The 23996-nt window shown below is 43.2% G+C and overlaps 1 protein-coding gene across 2 annotated transcripts in view; it reads right to left on the bottom strand.

Moving 5' to 3' along the window:
• STIM1 (stromal interaction molecule 1) overlaps positions 1-23996 on the bottom strand; it is a 182481-nt gene that overhangs the window by 68241 nt on the left and 90244 nt on the right. For both annotated transcript variants that reach the window (XM_047072482.1, XM_047072483.1), the window contains exon 2: positions 12604-12734. In XM_047072482.1, coding sequence (XP_046928438.1) covers positions 12604-12734 — 131 coding nt within the window. The remainder of the gene's footprint in view (positions 1-12603; positions 12735-23996) is intronic.

Here is a 23996-nt window from a genome sequence, read left to right as displayed (position 1 = left end):
TCTCTCAAAATAAATAAACTTTTAAAATAAATAAATAAATAAATAAATAAATAAATAAAACAAGTTCTAGTTTCACCTGCTCTGCAAAGCCCACCCCAGACATCCTGTCAATTAGAATGAGCCCCATCTCTGTTTACAATCCTTGTAGTTCATCATCTTTGGGATAAAATCCAAGTTCCTCAGTATGTTAAGAATCTGGCTAATGCCTGCCATTTCCACTTCAACTCATCTCCAGCCTCTCCCTCCCTGTCCCACTGTGACATTCTATGCTTGAATTAAAGGAACCTGTGACTTCACAGATCCAAGGACATCACTCACGTTCCTTCACTTGCTATACCTTTCTCCCCTTTGTCCCAGGTTAACTCCTATTCATCTGCCAGAATTAAACCCAGCCATTACCTCTTCTGGGTTGTATTTCCTGGAATCCTAGGATGAATTAAATTCCCTTTTCTTAAAATTCCAGAGCATGCAGTACCAATCCCTCATCACAACACCTATTAGGACACGTATGTTCTTCTGCCTCACTAGTTATATGAGCTCTTTGCAGGTAGAAAGTCTTTGCATCTCCAGCGTCCAGGAGACAGCAGACACAAAATACGCTTGGAGAAGGAAGAGAGAAAAAGAGAAAGAAGGGGCAGTAGGGGAGGACATGAGAACAAATAATGGGGGGTCACGAGTCCTCAGGTGGATCAGACATCGCACTGAAAACCCGTTGTTTCTACTGCCACAGAGGACACTGGATGTGGTACACATGCACGGACATGTACGGAGAGACCTGCATAAACAAACACAAACACCAGTTAGGTCTGACGGCCTTGCAAGCCAGCCGCTGACTCCTCCTTCGACAGGAAGATTCAGAAGCTTGATACCTGCAGCAGGGCTGTCCTCTCTCTGCTGGCTTGACCATTTCTGGCTGCTAGATGACCCACCCCTGCACTCTGCCTACCACTTTACAGAGTCCAGATCCAGCCTAGATTAACTGCGTCTTTGGGTTCCCGATTGTACTTCTAACTCTGTTTTTATCTCCAGGTCCCGCATACTGTACTGTTGCCTAACCATTTGTTCCTAACCTTCTCTTTGATCTTTGACCTGGCTTATGGGCTTTCTCTCAAGTCCTATTTCCTCAGCTTGGTTTCCTCCCTCCCTCTGCCTTTTTTTTTTTTTTTTTTTTTTTTAGTTTATTTATTTTGAGAGGTCAGGGAGGGGCAGAGACAGAGAGATGGAGAGAGAGAGTCCCAAGCAGGTTCCTACCTGTCAGCGCACAGCCCAACAAGGGGCTCAATCTCAGGAAGTGTGAGATCACGACCTGAGCTGAAATTGAGAGTCAGACACTTAACCAATGGAGCCACCCAGACACCCTTCCCCTCCCTCCACTTCTTGTCATACACACAGACACGTCTAAATACAAAAAGACACACACAAATACAAAAAGGCATAAAATGATGTACACACACATACAAAGAAACAAACACAAAGGCACATAAAGACACATACACATATATAGACACACACACAGAGGAGTCTTACAAATCTACCTAATCTCTGTCATCAACAGGATTGCAATCCAGAACAGACAAAGCCGACTCACCAACAAAGAATGGGGAAGGAAAACAACAGTCTGCGTAGTGAGAACGAATTCCCCTGTCAAAGCAAACCGTCTGGGTTTTCCTGGAAACATGAGCGGTACCATCTGGGGGAGCTGCTGCTTCATCCTGTATCTGGCTAAGGCACTGGGACAGATTGCAAACTAGGCCTACTCCCTCTGATGTGTAGCTCAGCTTGTGTAGCAACTGGTACCCTTCCCTGAGTGCTGGCTGACAATGTATCTTCTGCTACACCAGCACGTTAGTTGACCTCACCCTTATTTCTCTTGCAAACCGCAGCCCCCACCACTACCCACCCCCCAGCCCCTGTGCACACCACCATTACAGTCCTGAAAACGTGCTATTGTTGTTGCCAGTTTACATGTCTGCCTCTCTCACCAGCCTGAGGGCTTATCAATAGCAAAGAGTATCTTATTTTCATCTCTACTTTACAGATGAGGAAAGTGAGGCTCCAAATTACTCACAGATCTACATTGCAAAGTTTGGATTTGAATTCAGGTCAGACGCCAAAGCTTATGCTTAGACTTTTAAGAAGTCAATGTCCACATACTTTATTCTAAAAAACTCACAAGAGTTTGGACTGAATGCATGAGCAAGGCCACAGAATTTGAACTCAGTGGGGGTTGGTAGGTGAATGCTACAGCCGCCCTACAATTAAGTATTTACAAGAAAAAATGGGGGACAGGTCATTCCCTTAGCCTAAGGACCAGGTTTCACCTGAAGAATGATGTCATTCACAGTATCACTCATCTCTGTTCTGTCCAAAAGGCCTGAGCAGACTTCAAACTGTGCTTTACCTACATTAAGGGCAGGAGGTCAGAATGTTCTGCAGGGAAAGAGATAAGATGGTGATTGCACCAGGAGACCAGCAGGAAGCTGGAAGGCAAAAAACCAGAGAGATGCCTCCAAACTGTAACAATCCTTCAGGTCAAAGAAGAATTACTGCGGCAACAGAAATGTATACACAGAAACCTATGCTGAGGTTATCTGAAAAAATTGTTTGCAATTATTTCTTTTCTGCCCTACTTGCTGCATATAGTAAACATTAAAAAAAAAAAAAAAAAAAAAAAAGCAAAAGCTCCAGGCTGTCAAAGTTATTCAAAGAGGAAGCCAGGAAATCTACGTTCAGGATTGGGTCCAGAGACCAAGAGGAGAGGTCTGCTTCCCATGGGCCAGCATGGCAGCAGCAGTGGGAGTCAGAGGGAGGCCTGGAGCACAAGGTGAATCCAGGAAAAATAATACCAGGGCTACTTAGCCAAGTGCCTCTGACATGTCCCCTCCTGAAGCTCCATATAGCAAGTGCCAAGAATCTGATTCAGGTTCCTGGTATGTGGGTGAGAAGGAATTACCACCTGGGCTCTCCCCATAGCTTTCTTGCCATCTTAGCTTTCCCATAAGTGACAGCTACAAAAAAGAAAAAGGGAGGACAGGAAGGAGGTGGGAAGGGAGGAGGAGGGAGAAGGGAGGATGGGAGGGAGGGAAGCGGGGAGGGTGGGAGAAAAAAAGAGGAAGGATTCTCCCAAAGAGAATGTCCCAGGGCTCTTCAGTCTGGTATCCTCAAAAGCCATCCATACCTACCCAGAAGCAAGCAAACTAGCTATCAGTTAGCTAACTAACCATGGATCTCTGCTTCCAGAAACCATGGCACTTCAGACTTAGAAGCACCTCTGCATATCTGTCAAAGTTAGGAGTGGGGGACACTGAGACAGAAATCAACACGGTTTTCAAAGTGTTTATTCTATAGAGTCCTAGGGGTTCCTATGGGTTGGGCTATATAGCAAGGCAAGTGGGAGGTGACTGTAACACCAACAAATGTTGTAGTGACAATTTTATTTTTTTAACATCTTTATTTAGATATAATTTACATACCAATTTAGTGGGCAACTCAAGAGTTTTTAGCATATTCAGAGGTGTGCAACCTCACCACAAGTTTAGAACATTTTCATCAGGGGCGCCTGGGTGGTTCAGTCAGTTGAGACTCCGACTTCGGCTCAGGTCATGATCTCACGGTTCATGAGTTCGAGCCCCATGTCAGGCTTTGTGCTGACAGCTCAGAGCCTGGAGCCTGCTTCAGATTCTGTGTCTCCCACTCTCTCTCTGACCCTCCCCAATTCATGCTCTGTCTGTCTCTGTCTCAAAAATAAATAAACATTAAAAAAAAATTTTTTTTAAAAAGAAAATTTTCATCAGCCTGATGCAGATCTGAGTTGCAATAACCCCCAAAACAGGTAACTATGTGCTAATTTCAGTCTCAGTTTCCTTATTGGTTATATGGAAAGATTAATACCTGCCCCACAGGTTTCTTGTAAAGATTCCATGAGAGAGTATATGTAAAGCAGCCACTCAGGCCAGGTGGGCAGAAGCAGTAGCAGGAGGAGAAGACACAGTGGTGCTACCACTGTGAACGAAACCACAGGCTGGGCACTTTCTACACATGATTTCATTTCATCTTGGCTATAATCCTTCAAGGCAGAGACTACTGCCCCCATGTGACCATGAGAAAATGAAAGCTCACAGAGATTTAAGAAACTTTCCAAGGTCACGCAACTCATAGTTGATGAAAGTACACCTAAAACCCTCATCTTTCTTGCTCCAAAGCCCGTGTGTACTTTTGCTCAGTCACATAGCCTTTCAGCATTCTGTGTCTTTTTTTCTTGTGTTCATCTCTGCCCTCTTTGTACATGTTTTTCTCTAAGTCTCCCCTATTATTTTATTTATTTTTTTATGTTTATTTATTTTTGAGAGAGAGAGGCAAAGGCAGAGTGTGAGCAGGAGAGGGGCAGAGAGAGAGAGAGAGAGAGAGAGAGAGAGAGGGAGACACAGATCTGAAACAGGCTCCAGGCTGAGCTGCCAGCACAGAGCCCGATGCGGGGCTCGAACCCACGAACCATGAGATCATGACCTGAGCCAAAGTCGAACACTTAACCGACTGAGCCACCCAGGTGCCCCTAAGTCTTCCCTATTATTTTAACTACAGTGATTTCACCTCCGCCCAGATTCTGTATGTGATTCACAGCATAGGGTAGAAAGATAAGGAAGGGGTCACAGAGGTCAGACACACACATCATACACTAAGCAATATCATATCTGTATCCTAGACCCTAGCTCTCCTAGAAACATCCCACCACTGAGCCGGCCACCATCCTGGCCAGGAACTCACAAATCCAAAGCACCCTGCCCCACTACCACTGGCCAGCCAACCCTGGACTCTAGCTCTGCCCTAAGGAAATAATTTAAGGGGCACTCAGTGATAAGACAGGATCACTGCTTTCAAATTCAAATTTCAAAAAAAAACTTAACTCATCACCTTTGTGTGTAAGGCCCTGTACCAAGCACTGTGTGAGACACAGTGATAAATAAATAAGACCTGGTTCCTGCCCCTGAAGGCAATCACAATCTAGTCAGACAGACAACTAATTACAATACAGAGCAGAGCGATATGCCAAATGAGAGATTCATGCCAATTACTTCCCACATAAAGAAACAATAAGATTTCTAGAAGAAAACATTTAATCTAGGCCAGCAGTTCTCAACCAGGGGCACTTCTGTCCCCCAGGGCAATCGGCAATAGAGATATTTTGGTTGTCACAACTTCTGGGGTAAGGAGTGATGGTGGAGGTTTGCTACAACATCTAGTGTATAAAGGTTAGGGATGCTGCGAAACATCCCACAGTGTACAAGATAGCTCCCTACAACCAAGAATCATCTAGCCCAAAATGCCACTAATGCTGAGGTTGAGACACCCTGATCTAGGCTTTGGTGGATGAGTGAATTTTTACAGGCAAGAGGAGAGGCAGAGAGATGCTGAGATGAAAATGTATCTAAAGCAAAGGCACAGTGATAGGATAGAGAGAACATATTGGAAGTGGTTGCAGGATAAAGTAGGGGAATGCAGTGTAACATGAACTAGTCAGGAGAGCTAAAGGCAGATTGTGGGAGCACCGACAGGCAGGTTTAGATAGTGAAGACTAATTTAGTAAGTAAAGGCAGGCCACTCTTATAGTTAAATGGCCTCTAAAAGACGATTAATAACACCTAGCTCATAGAGTGGTTGAGCATTAAATGACACTGTATGAGCCATCAGCTGGAACATGGCTTGACACGTGGTAAGGATGGTCCTCTTCCATTGCATTCCCTTTACAAGGGAGAAGTAATGATCAGAGTTGTACTTCAGTAATTCCAGTAATAGTGCAAAAAAGACAAACTTATAGGTAAGATAATACAATCAAAATCATTAGGGCACAAAGCAAGACATTCTAATTACGTGCTAAATTGAGTTGATATAGAATGTGTGCTATGGGAATTGGTACGGGGATGAGAGAAATCAGTGGGGGTGGGAAAATCAGGGAAAGTTCACACACGAAAAGTGAGTCTGGAGCATTCCAGAGGACACCTAAGACAGATACGGACAGGGCCAAGGGTTGAAGGGAGGGATATAAGAAGTTAACTCCAGCTAGGGAGAACTAGCTGAGCAGAGAAAGGGGCCTGCAATAAGCATGGAACAGCTACGAGACAGTGAGGACCAGGGTCAGACCAGAGTGGTAGGAGGTAGGTGCAGAGAGTCTTAAGAAAGACCAAGGCCAGATTTGAAGGGATGGAGTGCTAGACACAGATAGAAGGAATAAGAAAAGAAAATCATGCAGGACACATGAAACCAAAACGTAACTTAGGAAGACCGCTGGCAGCATGAACAACACGGGCTGGTAAAGGGATGCTAGAGGCAAGAGAGCACTTGGAGGTGTCTACAGCTATCTGGATGTAAGGAAATGAGGCCCAAAGGCAGAGGAGGGAAAGCAATTATTATTAACCATGCTGATAACTTCTGGGCATAACTCAGTTACTCGCCCTCATCCAAATTAGCCCAGCCTGGCCACAGCACTGCTTATATGCAAGAAGCACAGAGGGCTTCTCCCTCCCTCCTTATATACCACCTTCCACCAAGTCCAATTCCTGCTGGCCTCTGGGGTTTGTAAGTGGAGGCGCTCCTCTCAAAGTTGAGTTCCCCCAGCCCTGATTCCACTTAGTGCGAGGTTCCATCCTTCCCGACTCACAGAGCCTCCCACAACCAAGCACGCCTCTTGGTGGGGCAGTGAAAAAGGTGGAAAGCAAGTCAACTCCTACCCTGCTAAAGTCAAACAGATCTGGTGACAGTACTATAATACGGCTTTGTTGTTCGAAACTCCTCTAGCCTTCCACATGGGTGGGGGGAAATGAGAAGTTCTCACATAAATCTTTTTTAAAGCACACAGGCATACAGACAGGAGGCTAGGGGGAGCGGCTAGAGGAGTTGCAGCCCCTAGAAAAGTGTGGCCCTGCTCTGTCATGCCCCACCCCCTTCATAGCAGCTACTCGGGCGCACATAGAACTGCCTCCTGTGGCGCTCTGGTCCTAGTCAAGTCAGCCAAGCTGCTGGGGGTGGCTCCCAGAGCTGAACACTGTGGTGCCGGTGCCGTGGGATGAGAGAGCTGATCTGGAAGTCTTGCCATATAGGCCAGCCCTCACTATCTGTACCACCACCCCGAGGGAGGAAAAACCATGAAATCCTGCGTCAGCCCTTTGCGTGCATTAAATTCTTACAACAACCCTGCAAAGATCTCCTCAATCAGCTGAGTAAACTGAGGCTTGGAGAGGTGAAGTTACTTGCTTTTTTGTCACATAGTAAGTGGCAAAGCCAAGTTTTGAATACAGGCCTGTCTGAATTAAAATGTGTGTGCTTTCTGATGAAAACAATAACAATAATAATAATAGCAAAAACTAACCATTACTGAGCCTCTTCCTTCTGTATGCATTATTTCATTTAATCTTAGCAACAAACTCATGGGATGCCTACTCTTATCACTCCACTTCCAATGAAGAAACTGAGGCTCAAGGAGATGAAGTAACTTCTTCAAGTTTCCATGGCTGCTGAAGGCAGAGCCAGGTTTAAACCTAGGTCTGTGTGGCTCCAGAGCACCACTTCTCAACCCTGTGCTATGCTGCTACGCCACACTGCACAGACACTAACAAAAGCATAAGTTGATTTTGCAGCTTCCTGGGCTCATACTGCTACCTAACCATCCACTCCCCCCTCAAAATGTGTGATCACACCCTTGCTCAAGCCTCCCTTCTCAGCCAGACACTATATGCTGCTACCCAGATATCAGCCAGTCATTCCACCCAATGATTAAATTAAGCACATATTCTGTACAGGGCTCTGCTGGGCATTGGGGAAACAAAGGCAAAATAACCAAATAAGGCCAGTCCCTGCCCTGAAAAGTCTCACAGTCTGGTGAGAGAAACACATCAGTTAAACAAACATTAAAATACAACTGTCAGATACAGGTAACTTTCTGGGAAATACAGAAGAAACAGAAAGGGGAAAATAACCAGCATTCACTGAGCTTGAATTGTGTGTCTGGTACTATACTGGCAACTTTTTTCTTAACTAACACATGATGAAATTAACTTTGGGGGGGGGGGGGTCAGGGGTATATAGTCATATGAGTTTTGAAACATATTTAGATTCTTCTAACTGTCCTACAACCCAGACACAGGAAAATTCTATTACCCCCCCAAAATTCTGTCATTCTGCCCCTTGATAATGAAACCCTCCCCACATTCCTAACCCCTAGTAACCACTGGCCTAGCTCCCATCCCTACTTTCTCAGAATGTCATGTAGATGGAATCATACAGCACGTTAACTTTTTGAGTCTGCTTTCTTTCCCTCAATATAAGGCCTTTGAGATCCATCTATGTTGTGTGCATCAATAGTTCATTCCTTTTCATTGCTGAGCAGTTTTCCATAGTTTGTTTATCCATTCACACATTGAAGGACATTTGCTTTTGTCCAGTTTTTGGTGCTTATGAATAAAGCTGCTATGAACATTTGTGTACAAGTCTTAGTGTGAATATAAATTTTCATTTATCTATAGGGATAAATACCAAGAAGCAGAATTGCTGGAGCATGTAGTGAATTGTGTTTAACTTTCTAAGAAACTCTATAAGCAAAAGTTCTGGGGCTCTACCTCCTCGCCTGGCACTTGGTGTTGTCCATTTTTTAATTTCAGACATTCTGATGGATGTGTGGTGCTATCATGCTGTGGTCTTAATTTGTACTTCCCTAATGGCTAGTGATATTGAGCATCTTTCCATGTGTTTAATTGTCATCCATATATCTTCTTTGATGAAGTGTCTGTTCAAATTTTTTCCCATGTTGTGTTGACTTGTTTGGTTTCTGTAGAGTTTGGGAGTTATTTGTGCTGGAAACTTTACCAGCACTTTTCTCCCTGAATTCTGACAATAGCCCTGCAAGGGTAGGAATCATTAACCACCATTTTACCTGAGAAAATTAAAGGGGAAGTCACTAAACTACTATAATCACAGTTCTTCCTAATTTCAGAATTTTCCTTCTCATTTAATTGCCTGTGACATACAGACCACTAGAATGCAAGCTCTATAAAAACTAAAGTCGTATCCATTTTGTTTGTTACGGAATCCATAGTCCTACAACAGGTATTCAACAAAAATTTGTTTAATGGCTGGATAAATGCCCTTGATTTTCCTTGTAGGGATCCAGTTGAAGGGACAATGGTTTTGTTTGTTTGTTTGTTTGTTTGTTTGTTTTAATATAACTTATTATCAAATTGGCTAACACACAGTGTGTAAAGTGCTCTTGGTTTTTGGGGTAGATTACTGTGGTTTATCGCTTACATACAACACCCAGTGCTCATGAAGGGACAGCAGGTTTAGACAGCCTCTGTCTGTCCACCTCAGACTGTCATAACAACCTGACAGGACCATCCCACTGTAGCAAATCCATTGCCCACAGGCAGTGTCCCCACCAGAAGTCTCAGTACAACACAGGTCATGAATTTCCATGCTGTTGGCCTGGTAGAACTCCCTCCCAGCTTTGCCAAGAAGGGCACCATCACCAATAATGCCACCTTGCTCATCTGAAGGGCCCACAATCCATAGCTCCGCTAACTAGGACAGAAGCAAACAAAGACAGTACTGGAGCAGCCAAACTGGCTGCCCCACATGCCAATGATTACATATTTCCTATACAATGCCTGCTGAGTCTCAGTTTACCATACGTCTAATTTCATAGCTCACAGAGAAGTAAACAGAAATTAGAAATGGGGATGAATCAAAGAAGAGACAGGGAAATTATAAGAAGAAATCACAACAATGCACATAGGAATCTAAGCCCTGGGGTAGTTATAGAAGAGGCCTGATGACATGTTCTGAATGATCCAAAGAAAGTTAACACTCTGTTCACAATAATCTATAAAAAGAAAGACTTATTTCAAAAATGGCTAAAATTTTACAAGATCCAGAACTGAGGTTATATAGTTCAGTCACCTGGAAAGCTTGCTGATATGAGGCTGAACAAATGAAGCCTGAAGATATCCCTTCAGACTTCCTCTAAAATCCTTGGGGAATCAGTGGTGCTTTCGAATGGTCATAAAAAGCTCAGGTCCATCATAGCCAGCACAACCAGGGTCTCATCTCTGCTCAGTACCCGTGAGCCAATATTCTAAGCTCTGAGCAGTCCACCCAACATGCTAGTTAGAACCTGAACTCCAAGGTTGTCTCATACATGTTTAGACTGACTTAAGCACACATACTTTGCCACCATTACCTTCTCTTTCAAAGACAATAGCTTGTGACCGATGGTGAAAACCCAGACTGGCAGGCCCCTCTCACCACCAGAGGCCTGAGCCTGCCGGGAGAGAAGTTGAAGCCAAAGCAAGGCAGAAGCTACACTGAAAAAGAACAGCTCACCACTGGCACAGAGAAGAGCAGGGTGACAGCTTTTGTGTTATTTTAGAACAGTTTGTGCTGATGAGCTTTTTGTTGTGGTAACATTCCTCTAAAAAGAACATTTTCTTCCTCCCCTCATTGACAAAGCAATTCAGCAGAAAGTGAAAAAAGAAGGAGGAGCGGGTGACAAGGATATCCAGGAATTTGTGGATCTTAGATCATATCACCTTCTTAATTGGTGTGCCACCTATCCCCCAGTCCTGTGGCCAGGCCCCCTGAGAGAGGGAAACCTCTAGTCCTCATTTGCGTCCAAGAACATGGTCCTTTTCCCATCGTGGACAAATAAAATCTGGGTCCTTTGAGGGCCAGTGCCACTTCAAGATGCGACCAAAACTTTCATCACGCCTGTTGCCCTTGCTCAAGAACCTACAATTGCCAGGTTCAATAAGTACTCATCTCTCAGCCTAGTCGCCTGGGCCCCACTTTCCTTTCCAGGTTTTTGTCCTGCAGTCCTCCACCACAGTCACTCCATCCAACCAAACCCACCCACCCTGCTCTAGTCAGAGCCCCCCCCCACCCGCCACATCTGTGTTCACACTGGCTCCCTACTTACCACTCAGGCAGCCCCACCCCTTCCACTCCACCCAAATGTCTGCTTCTGCTCCAGGAAGTCTATTTTTCTCCTCTTATAAATTACTTAGACATTACCCAGTTCAACCTAATGCGAGGATCCCCTCTGCTAACCAATCAATAGAGCTCTGTATTCTACTTGCCCATCTTCCGTGATGGGGAGTTTACTACATACCTACCAAGGAAGCCTCTCCTAAGACAAGATGGCACTATTAGACGATTCTTCATTCTAGAAGAATATGGCCATATTTTACTTTTCCCACATTGGTCCTGGTCCTGCCTTTAGTTTAAGAGAAACAATATAGCGGTACTTAATAGCACAAGCTTTGAAATCAGATCTGTGCTCATATCCAATGTGTCCTTGAACAAAATGCTTCATCTTTCCAAGGCTCCAGTCCTTGACAATAATACCAACTTCAAAAGGCTGTTATGAAAGGTAAAAGAGTAACTACCTTAACACCATGAGCTTAACACCATGCCTGGCATAGAATAAGAATCCAATAAAGGAGAGCTGGTGCTGCAGTTTTCATCGCCATCACCGTCGTTATTTAAAAATCTAATTCCTCCACTTCTAATGTATGTGAGATATAAATTATATTACCCGGATCTGTTCTTTTCCAGGCTCAAGTTTCTTCACTAGACTGTAAATGACAGGAGGACAGATGTGTGTGTCCTATTTACTGCCACATCCCCATGTCTACAATAGTGCCTGGCACATACATAATAAATACCTATAAATACTAAGTTCTACTGAATGCTCTCCATTTCATAGTGTCCATACCCTTCAGCATTCAGGTCACCCTTTTCTGTAGAGGCTCGCACTGTTCCAAATACCTTGGACAATGTGAGATCCAAGACTGAACTCAAAACTAGGCTTACCTCTATCTCATGACACGCACCATATCACTATTAAAGATTTGGCATAACTTGGCAGCTTCACCAAACTGCCGGCCCACGTTGAGCTTGAAATCAACTAAAACCTTTCAATCTTTGCACACATGATGACTTTGCACTCTGGGCTCTGTGGAATTGGAACTGTAGTAATGCCAAAAGGTGAAACAATAACAGAGCTTTTTCCATCTAGAGTTTCCTCTCGCTCCTATTATCTGGACCACTCAACCAGCTCCCAGCAACCGCAGCCTGGAATTCAGAATAATCTTTCTAGGAACATGTGTTTCTTCCTCCTGAACAGACTATAAACTCCCAAAGGGCAAGATAATGACTGTTTTGATGTCTCTCCTACATGCCAACACAGGGCTGAGTACATAGCAAGTACAGACTGATGCCCTCCATCTGCAGCAGGATTACAATATGGGTTCAGGGGAACTATAGAAACCAACCTCGGGACTCTCTCTCCCTCTCAAACAGCACAGCTCAGTCAGTGTTGTACTTCTAGCCAGTAGGCAGATGGGAGCCAGTCCAGGCATACAGACAGCAGGCCTGCACTCGGACAGGCTGGCTCCTACAGGGCTGTTCTGCTGAGAATCACTCCCTTTGACAGGAAGGAGCTCCTAGAGAACAAGCCAATACCAAGAACATCTCTCCAAAGGGAAGAGTGTCTAGGCAGCCTTCAGGGACTGTCCAAACAGGAAGAGAAGGGAGCCACGGCAGGGGGAGAGAGCTCACCTCATCGCTTTCTTCTACATCCACGTCACCATTGGCATCATCGTCCATCAGCTTGTGGATGCTGCGGACTGCATCAAAGCTGAGCTTCTCATCCTCACTGTGGCACAGGGGCTTGTCAATCCGGCAAAACTCTGTACAGGAAAAGCAAGAGACAACATTGCTGTGGGCACTGCTGGCCTCTGCTACCCACCTGTCTCAGTGTCCTTAGCCTCTAGCACCTCAAGCCTCGTGTAGCCACTTAAATAGCTATTTGTACAGTGAGAAAAGTGTTTCATCCAGTCTTCAACTCTCTCCCCCCAGGATGTGCTGAGTTCCCCCATTTAGGGACAATGTCCTATTATCCTGATGGCTCCCTGGCAGGGAAGTCAAGCATAAGGCTGGGAATACCCTGAGATCTAGACAAAGAACGTGAATAGGTAACTCACAAGAAAAAATATAAATGAGAGAAAATATAAATAGCCAATGAACACAGAAAAAAAACTTTTGCCTTACCAGTAAGCAAAGAAATACATATTCAAGTGAAATACCATTTTTCATCAGTCAATAAATAAATGCACGTGAATACAATCTTTCCAGAAACAGGAAGACAGCCCATTCATTGCAATGCCAAGATAATATGTAGTTTTCCTTTTGGTTCACTTTGTCACCGCTGGTAATAATAACATAATGCCAGTCACAAACTAACTGGAGAAACCCTTCACATGCTATGCCCGTCCACTGACAGCTACGGTCAGCAAATAGCTCTCAGACATCTAAGGTCCTGGGCACACCGGGTGCAACAGCGTGGCAGGTCTGCAGTACAGCTTCCCCCACCCACCGACACAGTCGTTAATGTGACACAAAAACCAGCACGAGAGCCGAGGCCACCTACTCCTCTCTTAGAACCCTGGAAAACACCGCGCGCACACACAGCAGGCAGACCTGGCATCTAGTCTTAGCTCTACCAAGTGAGGTCACGTCCCTTCTCCAGGCCTCAAGTTCACTATCTGAAAAAGATATTTTAAGTAAAGTTTCTAGTATGTCTTCCAATTCTTAGCTTCTAAAATTCCTCTTTCCCTTTGACCCTGATCTTGATTCCTTCTCTCCAGCAAAAACTCCTCAGATTACTCCCAAGGAAGAAGTTGTCACAGGAGAGAAAACAAGGACAGGGTAAAGAGGCTGTTGTGGCTGTGAGGCCTTCTCCGAGGCACTGATCAAAGTCCCAAAACACTCCAATCCTTTTAATCATTCAGCTGACTTCTGGTCAGAGACAGGGAACAGACAGGACAAGTCAACTCTCTGTCACTCACGAGTTGCTCAAATCCTTTTCAAAATGAGGGAGAGATGTAAATATTAAATGTGTCAAGTGTCCCAGATGTGACTCAATAAAAACATGTTGGATACTGGAGCTCACAGATGTTAACTGATGTGCCCCAAATCAAAGACAGCTGAAGAGTCACAGCAAGGGCCCAGGTTTACTGACTCCCATGTGGGTACTTCACCTATCTTTATGCCAAGGTGACCAAACAGCTTTAGTGTGGTTTCATCTTCCGTTAGTCACAGATGGTAAGAAGCACACTGAAGAAATGGCTTTATAGAAGACAAAAAGTAAGCAGTGCCTGGGTGGCTCCGTCAGTTAAGTGTCCGACTTTGGCCCAGGTCATGATCTCGAGGTTCAGGGAGTTTGAGCCCTACACTGGACTCTTTTCTGTCAGCACAGAGCCCACTTCAGATCCTCTGTTACCCTCTCTCTCTGCCCCTCCCCCACTCACACACACGCACGCGCTCTCACTCTCAAAAATAAACATTTAAAAAAAGACAAGTAAGAAGAATACAATATATGAAGAAGAAATATCTCCATGTAACTGTATATTCTACTACATTTGTCCTGCTAAGTTGGGAGTGGGGAGCGGAGGGTGGGGTAAAGCGGTGGTGGTAGAATGCAGCCAAAGATTAAGGCATTGTTTCTCAACTTCCTCACCAACAAGAGCTCTTGGCATGATTGTGTCGTTTACCTATCGAAAAAAAATTGCAGTAAGTAATGACTGGTTCATAGGTGAGGCACACAGCACTGGGATTAGCATAACCAACATAATGTTTTCCTTCCCTTAGTTCTGTTTTTGTCTTTTTTTTTTTAATTTTTTTTTAACGTTTATTTATTTTTGAGACAGAGAGAGACAGAGCATGAACGGAGGAGGGGCAGAGAGAGAGGGAGACACAGAATCTGAAACAGGCTCCAGGCTCTGAGCAGTCAGCACAGAGCCCGATGTGGGGCTTGAACTCATATACCGCAAGATCGTGACCTGAGCTGAAGTCGGACGCTTAACCGACTGAGCCACCCAGGCACCCCCTGTTTTTGTCTTAATCAGAGGCACATATAATTGCCTATCAGAATGAGAAAAAAAAAATTGCCCATCAGAGCTTTTTAATCAGCACATGATGTGCCCATTTAAACAACATTTATTGTGTACTCTTAATATGTCAGGATCTGTAATCAGAATGGGGCATAAAGAGAGATGAGTCAGATCTCACCCCTGCTTTTAAGGAGCTTAGTTTTAAAAGTAGGGAAGAGGGGCTCCTGGGAGGCTCAGGTGGTTAAACATCTGACTCTTGATTTCAGCTCAAGTCATGATCTCATAGTTCATGAGATTGAGCCCCGCATCGAGCCCTGGCAGCACGGAGCCTGCTTGGGATTCTCTCTCTTTTTGCCTCTCTCTCTGCATCTCCCCTTCTTGCACATGCATGCACACCTGCGCACACACATGCGCTCTCCCTCTCTCTCTCTAAAAATAAGTTAATAAACTTAAATATATATATTATTAAAAGTAGGGGACAGAGGCAATTAAAACACCATGTGCTAAGTACCATGACAGAAAGAATCAGGATTACCCTAGGGGTCAGCAAACTTTTTCTGTAAAAGGCCAGAAAATAAATAATTTAGGATTTATGAGCCATATAGTCTCTGTTACAACTACTTAACTCTGTCTTAGAGCACAAAAGCTGCCACAGACAAAATATGAGTAAATGAGCTTAGTTGTGTTCTAATAAAACTTTATTCAAAAAAACATGCAGTGGGCTGGATTTGACCCCAGGGCTATAGTTTGCTGACCATTGTTCTAGAAAACCTTAGGTAGCACACCTGAACCACATTAAGTTGACAGATTTCTGACTCAAAGCAAAGAAATACAATCTTTTCATTAGCCTGTATCCACAAACAGGTTTATCATAAAGCACAACTTCTAATGAGCTTTTTTTTTAAGTTTATTTATTTTTGAGAGAGAGAGAGAGACAGAGTGTGAGCAAGGGAGGGGCATAGAGAGAGGGAGCCACAGAATCTGAAACAGGCTCCAGGTTCTGAAGGGTCAGCACAGAGCCAAACACAGGGCTCAAATTCACGAACCTCAAGATTCTGACCTGAGCCCAAGTCAGACGCTTAACCGACTGAGCCACCCAGAAGCCTCTAATAAACTTTTTTAAATACTGGAAAAAGTTTAAATGCTGAGCTCTAGGGACTGGGGGCCTCCAGGCTGGGCACAAGTGGCCTAAGGTCAGCCAGCCTCTCTCCCAAAAGCCTATAGCTGGTGCAAGAAGTTTAGGCTTCAAATGCTAGGCCCTGGTTTGTAAACTGATCAGACAGACAGGTGACCTTTGCTGTTGGCATCATCTGGCATAGAGAAGGATTTAAGGGATTGAGAATAAAGGAGTATAAAACCTTGATGTCTCCTAAGGCCATAGAATCCTATCCAGAAAAACCATGTTAGTCAAAATTCACAAATGACTCCTTCTACCAAGCATTTCCTAGGTTGTCTCTCTCCTTCCTGACACCTCTTCTATCTTCTCTTATACCTTCGTTCCAATCTGGCAAGGTTTCCCAGAGCCACCTGGAAATACCTTAGAAGATCCACCCGTTTAGCAATGCATTATTAATAAAAGAGCCCTGGACTTGGAGTCAGAACACATATGTCAAAATCCCAGCTCCATTAGTTACATCTATATGATGTTGGACAGGATGTTCAACTTCTCTGAGCCCCCAATATCTCATTTGCAAAATGAGGATAATTATCTCTGCTGACAGGGTTTTTATGAAAATTAAGACCACATTTGTTCCAACGCCTAGCATAGCATAGGGCATGCAAAAAGATGACAATCAATACATTTGTAGTTTCCTTCTTTCCTCCCAGAGCAACATGTGAACAGTTTCCTGCTAACTTCAGTCACTCTCCCTACTGTGTTTGAAAAATCAATCAGTCACATGTTCTAGATGAGTTAGCAAGTGATTCCGACAATAGCCTGTATTCCCACAGCATTTATGTGTCTATCACCAATAACATTTATCATACTGTGTTTCAGTTCTCTGTTTCATTTGTCTTCCCTATCAAACAATGTCCATAAGGGCTTGGGACCATGTCCCCAGCAGCAAGCAAAAGCCAGGTTCTTGATAGATGCTCAACGTTTTTTGAACAAATAACTAAATAACAATTATGTGTAGGATTTCTTCAGGCAGAAAAGAGAACTGTAAGTAAAAAGAGTAGCACAGGAGTAGGTTTTTAAATATTTTGGTGCCAGGGCCCCTTTATATACATAAAAATTGAAAATCCCAAAACTAATATCTACCATATTAGAAATTAATTTTTTTTACATTTATTTATTTATTTATTTATTTATTTATTTATTTATTTATTTATTTTGAGAAATAGAGTGAGACAAAGCATGAGCAGGGAGGGGCAGAGAGAGAAAGAGACACAGAATCTGAAGCAGGCTCCAGGCTCTGGGCAAGCAGTCAGCACAGAGCCTGATGAGGGGCTCAAACCCACGAACTGTGAGATCATGACCTGAGCCGAAGTCGGACGCTCAACTGACTGAGGCACCCAGGCACCCCACTACCATATTAGAAATTAAAACGCAAATTCTAATAATAGCAATTAATTCATTTTAGACAAATAAATCTCCTATACATTAATTTAATAGGATTTTTTATGAAAAATAATTGTTTTCTGGAAAAAAAATTTTTAAGTTTATTTATTTTGAGAAGCGCCTGGGTGGCTCGGTTAAGCATCCAACTTCAGCTCAGGTCATGATATCACAGTTCATGGGTTCGAGCCCTGTGTCGGGCTCTGTGCTGACAGCTCGGAGCCTGGAGCCTGCTTCAGATTCTGTGTCCCCCTCTCTCTGCCCTTCCCCTGCTCATGCTCTGTCTCTCTCTCTCTCTCTCAAACCTAAACATTAAAAAAAAATTAATAATAATAAAGTTTATTTTGAGAGAGAGAGAGCATGTGTGTGCACATGCACGTGCGAGTGGGGAGGGGCAGAGAGAGAGGAAGGGAGAATCCCAAGCAGGCTCAGCACTGTCAGCACAGAGCCCAATGTGGGGCTCAATCTCACAAACTGTAAAATCATGACCTGAGCCGAAATCAAGAGTCAGATGCTTAACCAAATCAGCCATCCAAGCATCCCTGGAAAAAAATGTTTTCTGAGAAGAGTGGGATTGTTTTTGCATTTTTGCAAATCTCTTTAAGTCTGGCTTAATAGAAGACAGCTGTAGTCTTATTGTATCTGTTTCCACATTCAATGTGTTGTTTTGATCACAGAGCAAAACAGATATGTAGTTGGAAAGGACAGGAATATTTTAATAATCTTCCAGATACCTGTGAACATTCTTCTCTGATATTACATCAAAATCGACAAGTAGTAGGTTTATTAAAGATTAGTTGCAATGTGAAATCTGAAACTATATAAATGAACTGTTTGTACTCTATTATATTAAAATCTATTGGTCTATCTTGCACTTTGATCTTTTATCCAGGAGTGATTTTGTAACATGATGCACTGGTCACATGGAAACTTCCAAATTTGACCCATTTCATCTCTACCATATCAAAATAATCAGTTATTAATATCACCACTAATTACATCAGAAAAGATTTAAATCTGGGGCAGCTGTCAAGCTCACAGTGGCAGATCCAAGTTTTTCAAAATTCTAAGTTTTAAATGAAAACTAGAATTTTATTGTTGGCAATAAATACTACCAGTTGTTTTCCTTTAATAGCAGACTCACTTCATTCATTTTTAAGAAAATACGTGCCAAATACGTGAGTCTGAGTAAGTATAGTTTACCTGTCAGTTATTCTTTCACATAAAAATGGTGTTCCCTGAAAAAAGGCAGTTCAACTTGCAGCTCAGTGGTACGAATGCTCTCTCTTGAAATAAACATCAGAGGCGCCCAGATGGCTCACTGGGTTAAGTATCCAACTTCAGCTCAGGTCATGATCTTAAGGTTCGTGGGTTTGAGCCCTATGACGGGCTCTGTGCTGACAGCTCAGAGACTGGAACCTGCTTCGGATTCTGTGTCTCCCTCTCTCTCTGCCCCTCCCCCGCTCGTGCTCTGTCTCTCTCTCTCTCTCTCTCTCTCTAAAAATAAACATTAAAAAAATTTTCAATAAAAATTTAAAAAATTTAGAGAAAGAAATAAGCATTAAACTTCTACACACAGAAGTGGTTTATGCACACTTCCTGTTTCATCACACAGAATACTAAAGAGATATGTATTCAACAGGACACAATTTAATAGAATTAATACATTTTATATTTATTTTTAAAAATTTTTAATAATTAAAAAATTAAAAATAAATTTTTTAAAACAGAATGCATGTTGATGAGGAATACCACGACCACCAGTGCTGTTCTGTGCCACTGCTCTGACTCTTGCTAAGGTGCCAGCAGCTTTACCTAAGTGCTTTTGTGCCATCATTGCAAATGTAGACACAGCAGAAAAAGACAAATAACATCGTAGCATTATTATTAAGATGTCTTTGACCTTTTGGACCCCTGAAAAGATCTTGGTGACCCCCAACGGTCTGCAGACCACACTTTGTTAACCACTAGCAGCCAACACCACAAAGTCTTTCCTTTGCGTCTGAATCTCCTCTCCTTTCTCCAGGCAGAGCTAATCATTTACTGCTCTATGCTCCAAAGCACTTTATACATAACTCTGTTGTATTAATTCTCATGCTCTAAGTTGTTTGCATGCCATATCCAGAAAAGGGCAAGGACTAAGTTTGACTCACTCTAACCCTCAGGGCCTACATCCACCCTGTCAAATATGTAATCAGCAAATACTGGCTGAATGAATGAATGAGTGCATGAATGGATTCATAACCATATCTCCCCCAAAGACAAGAGAATTCCTGAGTACAACCCACCAGTTCCCACCACCAATATCCATCATCTACCTGATGCCTATTCTCCTCCAGCCACGTTCTCGTCACCAAACAGTAACTTATCCCCCTGAGAACACGTATTTATAGGCATGCAAAGCAGAGTCACTGCAGTTGAGCCTGACCATGGATTGTCTGATGTGAGACACAAACCCAAAGGTAAAGAAGTGGGACAAACAGCAGTCAAAGAAGAAGGTACAGATGAGGAGTAAAGAAAGGTGCTGGTCAGACTGTTCCCTACCACTTGGCTGGCACCTGAGGGGAATCTGAAAACTGATAAATTTTGCCAGCAGGGGTCTCATTTGTTGATTGTTAATTTCTCCCACTTGACCTCCCACCCCCCAAGCACAACCAGCAAGCTCTGCAGTGACTCTAGATGGGATCAGAATCCACCCTTACCCTTAGAAAGGACTCAAAAGACTGTTAAGACTGAGAGTACCAGCCCTGGGAAGATGGAGGACCAAGGGCCTTTAGATTCCAGAGATAAAACAGCACAGAATGCAGAATGAGGCTGAGCGGGGGGGGGGGGGGGGGGGGGGGGGGGTCTAGGGAAGGGGTGTGTGGGAGGGGAAAGTACCCTCTACACAAAAGGGTAAAGAATGAGAAAGGGAACTAAACTAGTTCCCTGGACCTAGGAAGTTCTGGCAAGAAAGGTCCCACGTGGAATACAGCACACTGTAGGTCTAGCCACAGAGGAAAGAGGAGTCAGATTCCCACACTGAGTGAAATCCAGCCTCCTGAGGGATGGTCCTGCCCCTGTTGGAACATCATGTCTTCATATCCAAGAAGAGGTCCGACTCTTCTCAGCAGGGGCAGGAATTCAGAAGAGTTTTCCTTGTGGACGAAGCAGGCACTGGTTTCAGCTACACAGGCAACAAAAGACTACCCCAAAGACTTCCCATGTCTCCCCTCCCAGGGAGAACATGTGAAAAAAGTAATAATAACATCCCATATAACACCAAGAGTGAACCTTAAGGTAACACACTATGAACTTTGGGTATTATAACGTATTCATGTAGCCTCATCCTTGGTAAAAAATGTACCACTCTGGTAAGTAACCCTGGTAATGGGGTTGGCTATGCATGTGTGGAGGCAGAGGATATGTGGGAAATCTCTGTACCTCCTTCTGAATTTTGTTGTAAACCTAAAACTGCTCTAAAAATAAAGTTTAAAAAAAAAAAAAAAAGCCTGGCCTACAATATGTGTGTGGTCAGTAAAGGCTTTTATAATTCTTACCACCATGCTTTAAAATATTATATGTTGTGGGGCACCTGGGTGGCTCAGTTGGTCAGGCATCCAACTTCAGCTCAGGTCACGATCTTCTGGTTTGTGAGTTTGAGCCCTGCGTCAGGCTCTGTGCTGACAGTTCAGACCTGGAGTCTGCTTTGGATTCTGTGTCTCCCTCTTTCTCTGCCCCTCTCCCTGCTTGCACACTGCCCCTCTCTCTCTCTCTCTCTTTCTCTCAAAAGTAAATAAACATTAAAAAAATAAATAAAAATAAAAATATTATGTGTTGTGGGTTCAAGCCCCACATAGAGCTCACTGTTGTCAGCACAGAGCCCACTTCAGATCTTCTGTCCCCCTGCACCGGCCCACCCCCACTCGCTCTCTCTCTCAAAAGTAAACATTAAAAAATATTATATCTTTATTATAATGCTAGATAATTATATTTTCGCTCTAACCTGTGATCTGAATATTTTTTTAATTCACATGAAATAAAATTAAAGAAAGCCCTCAGTGGAAACAAAAATTCACAGCATTGACTACGTATAAAGCTCCAATATGCAACATAATGAGATACACCTCTGAGTTCCACCAGCATTTCTGACTTTGTACCTCTTCTGGCCTCACTTCAGTCAGCTTACAACTGTAGTTATTTGAGGGTATCTGAGGACAGAGGTCATATCTTTTTCATTTTTTCATAGCACCTACCACCACCTTGCATATGATGCACTTATTTGTTGATTTGTTTACTGCCCATCTCCCCCCAGTGGAAGTAAGGCTCACAAAAGCAGGAACTTTTTTGTTCCCTGTGGTATCCCCAGGGACTCATGTAGTGCCTGGCACACAGTAGGTATTCAATATAGATCTGCTGAATGAATGAATAAATCTTCGCTTTTCTGAGTGTACAAAGCAGGTTTCTCCTCCAGACATGACTTTTAAATGTTGGAGTTTTAAAGAATCTGGGTTTGGTCCCGGGCTTTCTTCTCTTCAGACGACTCTCTCCAGGAGGGATCTGACCTCTTCTCACAGCTTCAATTATCATTTAAAAAAATGCCATCTCCCCCCAAAAAAACTATTGCCATCTCCCCCCAAAAAAGTAAGATGATGGTTCTGCTTCAAGCTTCCCTTCTGACCCTCAGATACACACAGAATCCAACTACCTACTAAATATCTCCACATAGATGTCTGACAGGAACATCAACGGATGCATAATGTCTAAATCTAAACTCATTAGTTCCCCGCCCCCACCCCCTGCCAAAGTTCCCACTTCTCCAGTTGCTGGTGTCAGAAACCTTGACATCTCATTCTCCCTCACTCCCCACCTCTAATCAAGCACCAGTCCTTCAAGACTCCTCAACTATTCCAAACCTTCTTCTCCTCACAGGAGAGATATTCTGAATACTTAACAAGCAATTGACAGGAATGCTAACTATAGGCAATGCTACTGCACACCAGCTGATTATCTGTCCAAGTCATCTCCCTACTTAAAACCCTTCAAAAGCTTTTCATTACTCTTAAGATGAAGTTCAAATTTCTTAAAGTGGCCTGTAAGGCCCAGAATGATTTGCCAGCTGCCACCTTTCTGGTCTCTTATCCAACAACTCCCTTAGCTTTGTGCAATCCTTCTTTCATGTTCCAAGTTTCTCCCTTCCTTTCACATAGCACGTTGGTTCTCAACTCTGGCTACATATTAGATTCACTTAGGGAGCACTTATGCTGCTGAGGCCCAAGCCCCGTCCCAGACCAATTAAATCAGTATCTCAATGGATGGAACTTAGGCACGGGTTTGGTTTTAGGGGAGTTTTGGTTTTCTGTTTTTCTTTGAGACATACCATATATACAGCAAAGTATATAAATATATAGATCAGTTAACTTTTACATATGTATATATCTAAGTAACTACCACCAAAATCAAGAAATACTCCAGGAAGACTTCCTCCCTCTTGCCCCTTTCCAATCAATACTATCACGACCACTACACCTCACCCCACCCCACAGTGATAACTGTTCTTCTGACTTTTATCGCCATAGATGAGTTTTGCCTTTCCTTGACATTTATAAAAATAGAGCATGGATATTTTTTAAGGCAGAGTTGCACGCAATAAAATGTCTCCATTTTAAGTGCATAGTTCAGTGTGTCTGACAAACATACGCACTTGTGTAACCACCACCCAATTAAGATATAGAACATTTTCATCACCCCAAAGTGTTCCCACTTGGTACTTCACTGCCAAACCGCACTGCCCTCCTCACACAAGCATTGATCTGATTTCTATCATTATAAATTAGTTTTGCCTGCTTTAGAACTTCAAAGAAATATAATCACCAGTATGTACTCTTTTGTGACTGGCTTCTTTTGCTCAGCATTCAAAAGATTCAACCATGGTATCACATGAATCAGTAGTTTTTCTCCATTTTCTCACTGAGTAGTATTCCACTGAATGTATATACCACAATGTGTTTATCCATCCACCAGTTTTTAGCTAGCACAAATAAAGTGCTATGGACATTCATGTACAAGTCTTTGTGTGGACATAGGTTTTCATTTTTCTTGAGTGAAAATAAGTTTTTCATCTGGAGTTCCAGTAGGAGTGGAACTTCTGGGTTATATGACAGGGTTATGTTTAACTTTTAAGTGCCAAACTGTTTTCCAAAGTAGTTGCATTGCTTTATACTCTCACCAGTAAGCACCAGTATGAAGCACCAGTCTAGCTGCTTCATATACTCTCTTATACCTGGTGATGTTAATGTGCAACCCAGGTTGAGAATGACCTAGAATTCCTTTTGTATGGAAGCTTCTTCATTCTTTCTTGACCTGCAGATTCTGACACATGCTGTTGGTCTGAACTTAAATACTTTTTCTTCAAAGAATCTTCCTTGATCGTCTTCCCTGCCAAACTGGTTTAGGCCCACATTATACATTCTCCAACATTGATAACACTTTTCACAATTATAATTATCTGTGTGATAATTTGC

The sequence above is a fragment of the Lynx rufus genome, unplaced genomic scaffold (assembly GCF_022079265.1).
Source record: "Lynx rufus isolate CCGP_SWC_20201006 ecotype Redwood Valley unplaced genomic scaffold, mLynRuf1.p SCAF_9, whole genome shotgun sequence".
In the NCBI taxonomy this organism is placed as follows: Eukaryota; Metazoa; Chordata; class Mammalia; order Carnivora; family Felidae; genus Lynx; species Lynx rufus.
Note: the sequence above shows the minus strand (reverse complement) of the source record. Positions and strands in the feature narration are given on the sequence as shown.